The sequence below is a fragment of the Coregonus clupeaformis genome, unplaced genomic scaffold, assembly GCF_020615455.1.
Source record: "Coregonus clupeaformis isolate EN_2021a unplaced genomic scaffold, ASM2061545v1 scaf4290, whole genome shotgun sequence".
NCBI lineage: Eukaryota > Metazoa > Chordata > Actinopteri > Salmoniformes > Salmonidae > Coregonus > Coregonus clupeaformis.
This window is the reverse complement of record NW_025537744.1, coordinates 22,471-28,205: the sequence shown is the minus strand read 5'-3', so window position 1 is coordinate 28,205 and position 5,735 is coordinate 22,471. Positions and strand designations below refer to the sequence as shown.

Sequence of the window (5,735 nt, the reverse complement as noted above, 5' to 3'; positions counted from 1 at the left end):
TATACAAACAAAGACTAAATATACCAAATATTTAACAAAATAAAGATTTTAGAAATTTTTCCGTGACCCCATTTTTATATCAGCCGACCCCTAGTTCGGGAGCCGCTGCCATAGAAAATCACTTTTGGTGCTATATGGAACCTTTCTTTTGAAGGTACTATAAAGAACCATGCTCAGGTTCTAAATAGAACATTTATGGTGCTAATGTTCTATGAAGAACCATTAATAAAAGGTTATATATAGCATCAATAAAGGGTTCCACTATGGTTACAACCCTTTTCTTATGGTTCTTTATATAACCTTTATGGAGAATGGTTCTATAAAGAACCTTTGTCAATCTGAAAGGTTCTTCGTAGATCCTTTTGAAGAACCATACAGGGTTTTTTATTCTGGTCAGCCATATTATATTGTTAAAACTCCGTAGGTGTTATTATTGTGTTCATTGACAAGTTGAATCAAGTGAGCTACCTCTGGAACAGCTGGGGGTCCCTGAGGAGAGAAGTGAGACCCAATGACTGATTTAGTCATCTGTTCTCAATTGACACAAGGCCATACATGAGTCTTTCACAAGAGTAAAAAGTACATTATTTTATTTAGGAATGTAGTGAAGTAAAAGTAAAAGTTGTAAAAAATATAAATGGTAAAGTAAAGTACAAATACCCCAAAAAACGACCTAAAAGTATTTTTACTTAAGTATTTTACACCACTGTTGGCAACATACAGGTAACTGCCAAAATAAAGGAAACACTCGAGTAAATGAGGGATACAAAGTATATTGAAAGCAGGTGCTTCCACATACGGTAGGTGTGGTTCCTGAGTTAATTAAACAATTAACATCCCATCATGCTTAGGGTCATGTATAAAAATGCTGTGCACGCCATTATTTTGGCTACCATGGCCAATCACAATGATTGGTGATTGACAGGTCTGAAGGCCATTCAGGTTGAGAAGGCCAGCCTATTTTACAAGCCGCCCTGGATTTCCTGTGGAAATCCACACAACTACTTAAGTAGTACTTTAAAGTATTTTTACTTAAGTACTTTACATCACTGCATAGAACCACCACCCTTCCCAAAGTAACTTTCCCAAAATGTCCAGGATGTCCAGAAATCCCAGTTGGTACATTACTAGAACAAGTAAGGAAAAAGCAGGAAATCTGGAATCCTCCAACCTGGATTTCTGGAAAACCAATGAAAACCTGAAAGTCCCACCATGTAATAATCTGTAAAGTTTGCCCTCTCTCATCTTCTGGTAAAAACAGGACAGTCATCGCTGCCACCTTTCAATATAGAAGCGATGGAGAATTCAACGACAAAGACGGAGGGTGTACATCAGATTGTTCCTGAGAATCCTGTCCACAAAATCTCCTCCAGTAAGTGAGCATGGGATGCTTCTATTGTATTTTATTGGATTCTAGTCTATTTTTATTCTTAGCGGCTTACCATTTTAAACATCTGATTTGTTCCTTGACTAGCACCATTTATTGTTGCTGTCGATAATTCTAATGTTATAACTTCTAATAGTAACTGTATCCACTGGTTAAATGGGAGAGAGTGAGGTGGTCGCCATCTTAGAGTCAACCATTCTTTTGCAGTAGTGCTGCCTGCCAGCAGTAATCTTCTCTGATTGAGCGATTCAAGGGGCTATCATCGTTGCGTAACATAATAGATGGAAAGCATTGAATATTTAAATTCACGTACTTCGAATATATATATATTTTTCTTTGCCCAAAAGCATTTAACTGCAGGGCATTCCCACATCATATGAATGCATGTGTCTACCTGATTTAGGGGACATAGTGAACAGTTGGGAGTTGGGGCCAATTTCATCGTAAAACTTTTCTTTTGTGTTAAATACAGTCTGTGAATAAACTTAACATGTATAAATTGGTGGTTCGGATTACGGGATGCCAAGGTCATATTTTTCCATATTCTGTTCCAGTTAAAGGGTGGTTCAGATTCAGTTAGATCTGTGGACCATACTTTTTTTAATGGCTAGCTCAGAATATGAGCTTTCCAAAAGTTGTTTATATATTATAGAGATCAGTCCTTTCAGGAGCCCAGATCATTTATTTATAAATCCCATCGTTGGATGTTTCGGCAGTTGGGTTTCCCAAGGGACTCCATAGGCCAGCATAGTTTTAAATATATTTACAAAACATGTTGCCTTGGAATGTTCTCAAACCATTAATGTCCATGGTATCGGGAAGGGTACGGATTCCACATTTGGACCATTGGGGGTCAAAAGGTCGCCCTCCAGATTGCAAGGCATTATTATGAAATATTGGAGTATGGACATGCCATTTTGATTCCCAGTTACATTGTTTTTCAAATATAAATTATGTGAGCAATAATAGGACTAAAACATAGTTGACATTGTTTAAAGGGATATATCAGTGAAGACCACCTCTTCCAGGGCAATAGGAGACAGGGTGGAGAAGAATCATGTCTAAACCAATTTTGAATGGGGTGAAATGCTAGTGCCTGGAAATACAACTTAAGCTCTGGTACAGGTAGTCCTCCTACATATTTCCCTCTTTGTAAATGTGTTAATTTTATCCGGGATCGTTCACCTTGCCGTGTACATTTTGAAACCGTACTATGACTTTCTGCCCAATAGCCAGAGCCATGGGAAGCGTTGAACTACAGAAATTCAGCCGCAAATGGGATATTATTCCATCTACTGAGGTCGGATTTAATTGATTTGAGCATTCTGTTAAAGTTTCTGGCAATGGTTTTATCTAAAGAAGGAACTACACTGTGTATACAAACCATTAGGAACACCTGCTCTTTCCATGACATAGACTGACCAGGTGAATCCAGGTGAAAGCTATGACCCCTTATTGATATCACTTGTTAAATCCACTTCAATCAGTGTAGATGAAGGGGAGGAGACAGGTTAAAGAAGGATTTTTAAGCCTTGAGACAATTGAGACATGGATCGTGTATGTGTGCCATTCAGAGGGTGAATGGGCAAGACAAAATATTTGAGTGCCATTAAACAGGGTATGGTAGTAGGTGCTGGGCACACTGGTTTGAGTGTGTCAAGAACTGCAACGCTGCTGGGTTTTTCACACTCAACAGTTTCCCGTGTGTATCATGAATGGTCCACCACCCAAAGGACATCCAGCTAACTTGACATAACTGTGGGAAGCATTGGAGTCAAGACGGGCCAGCATCCCTGTGGAACGCTTTTGACACCTTGTAGATTCCATACCCCGACGAATTGAGGCTGTTCTGAGGGCAAAAGGGGGTGCAACTCAGTATTAGGAAGGTGTTCTATGCCCTTTTGAGTTCATAGAGAGATTTGGGCTCGCAGCGAGGTGGCTTCCTCTGTTGAGAGAAGAGGCGTTCTTTATTCTTTTTAGAAAGGACTTAGTCTGACTTGGTGTGGATTTACAATCGGAGGTGTACCGTTCTTTATAAAAGCAGGAGAATGTTTGATTGATTAATTTGGGTTCTGATAGTAATTCCCCTGTTTCAGTTTTAATAGTTGCTGTATCAGCTAATTGATCGTTACTGCGTAGCTTGTTGGCCAGTAAACAACGGGACCATGGAAGTAATGGTTGCCTTACTCGATGGATCGCAAATTCTGCTCTCTGTCTTGTCAATAAATTAACTTCTGTCTTATATCATAATATGCCATTTAGCAGACGCTTTTATCAAGCGACTTATAGTCATGTGTGCATCGCAGGTTTTTTTAACGTAGCGGTGGTCCCCGGAATCGAACACACTACCCTGGCGTTGCAAGCCCCATGCTCTACCAACTGAGCTAAAAAGGACCTTGATTTTGGAAAGAGTAATAGCTATCTGGTCTGAAAACAGTGTTTGTTGAGAACACTCTAACACAGTTAACATTTCAAATTATGATACCTTCTTTAATTGTGATTTATTCAACCCAGATGCAAATGTCGAATTTCTATTTTCTTGATGAAAGAAAATAGATGTGTAGATAATGGTATGAAATCAATTAGTGAAACAAAAAAACAGGACCCACAAGGAAACCCAGCCATTGGTCGTTCCCCATCCAGGTCATGGAGTCACTTCTCTGTCACATTGGCCACTGTCTCCAAACTTTCCACTTCAGTTGAGTAGGTATCCACAGCGGTGCAAGAGATTCATTTATCGGTTTTAATTGCAAGTCAAAGGCAGAGGTAATGTCCTCACGAACAATCTCTCGGATAGTATTGGCCAACTATTTCGGTTGTCGGGTGTTTTAATAAAACATCTTTATTTTGCATTCAAGCCTCAGTTTTGGATTTATTCATTATTTCGACAGTGTGTGTGACACTATTCAGTAGTAAGGACCTTAAAAGAGCGCAGATGGCCTCTTATCATTCATGGGTGTTGAGAGCCGCCATGTTCCCACAGGTGAATTATGAACGGACAGAATATGCCAGCTACTGGAGAGAAGTAGACCTGCTATTGTTCCTTGTAATACAGAGAATATCCCTCACCTTAATATGATGTTATATCTAATACACATTTATTTGAAAATAAGTCAGTTAATTCATAGTTATTTTGCAAAAGAAAAGCCACGAGAAAGCCACAAGTTTTCAATGAATGCCAACGGAACGGGATACGGTTGAAGAGGTTGCTAGGTGTTGGGTTAAGGTCACTACAGCGTGAGGAGAGAGCGGTAATGTCTACGTGTCTGTTCTGACTGTGTTATGCTCTCACCCCACAGATGAGCCATGTCTTGGGGACAAGTCTATATTCTGCCAGATGGAGGTCCTAAGCCCGCTACTGTTCCATCCCCTGGCTACAACAAGCTGTGCTGTGAATCCTGCAACAAGAAGGAAGGCTTCACCACCCTCTTCTCTCCATCCCCAGACCTCCACAAGACTGGAGGATCCTCAGACTCTGAGACTGGCCCAGACCAGGAGACCTCCACCCAGCCGAACCCCACCGCCTCCACCACCCTACCATCAGACACCCCGCTCCCCCCCACCACTACCCAGAGCCCACCCCGAACCACTAAGACCCCTAGACGGCCTCGCTCCACTGCCCAGGGCCTGACCACCTCACCGTCGGCGGGTGCGGTCCCTCCCAAGGGTCCTTCCTTGGGGGTCGGGGATGGAGACTCGGTCCCTGTGCTCCCCCTTCTCTACCTCCAGGTCCCAGCCCGCCTCTCTCGGCCCCGGCTCCGGCCCAACGCTGCTCCAGACTCCAATGGAGACCCTGCTTTATCGCCATCTAAAGAGCACAGCAGTCCAAACAACCGCTCTTTAGGCCAAGCCGCCGGCCCCGGCCCTGAACCCGGGCCTGCTGGAGCTGTGGCTGGCGTGGCTGCTGCCAGGTCAAGAAGGGAGGATGTAGGATCAGAGAGGGACTCAGCTCACAGAACCAGAACAACCAGAACCATGTCCCATGTGGTGACATGATCCCTGACTTATCCTGTGACTTGCTGCTCAGTAATATGGTCCACCATGACTTCCGTCAGCTCAACGTTATTACAACGTTGTTACAGCATTACAGTGTTACAGCGTTACAATGTTACAATATGACAATGTTACAATGTGACAACTTTATTACAACGTTACAACATTATTACAACCATCTGAGGGATTATCCTGGACTGGACTCTCAACCGATTGCTGCAAGAATAAATTAACATGCCAGTGGACTTAGACCAGTAATGGTTACCTCATCGAACCAGCAGAGCGATCTCTATGCATTTGCACTGCATCACTCAGCCCTCTCTGCTTCAGTTAAGAAATGGAAGAAAAACAAGAA

The 5,735-nt window shown here is 42.3% G+C and overlaps 1 protein-coding gene across 1 annotated transcript; it reads left to right on the top strand.

The window, feature by feature from the left end:
- The first annotated feature begins 1,264 nt into the window (after positions 1-1,264).
- Positions 1,265-5,383, top strand: LOC123490651 (flocculation protein FLO11-like). Its single transcript, XM_045220553.1, has 2 exons — positions 1,265-1,372; positions 4,833-5,383. Exons 1-2 carry the CDS (start codon positions 1,297-1,299, stop codon positions 5,381-5,383), a joined length of 627 nt encoding a protein of 208 aa, XP_045076488.1. The 5' UTR covers positions 1,265-1,296.
- Positions 5,384-5,735: the final 352 nt, after the last annotated feature.

Bases quoted from the DNA above. Each gene is read 5' to 3' on its own strand.
- LOC123490651 (XM_045220553.1), top strand. From the start codon at position 1,297: ATGGAGAATTCAACGACAAAGACGGAGGGTGTACATCAGATTGTTCCT. The intron at 1,373-4,832 runs GTAAGTGAGCAT...CTCCATCCCCAG, and splicing joins TGTCCACAAAATCTCCTCCA to ACCTCCACAAGACTGGAGGA.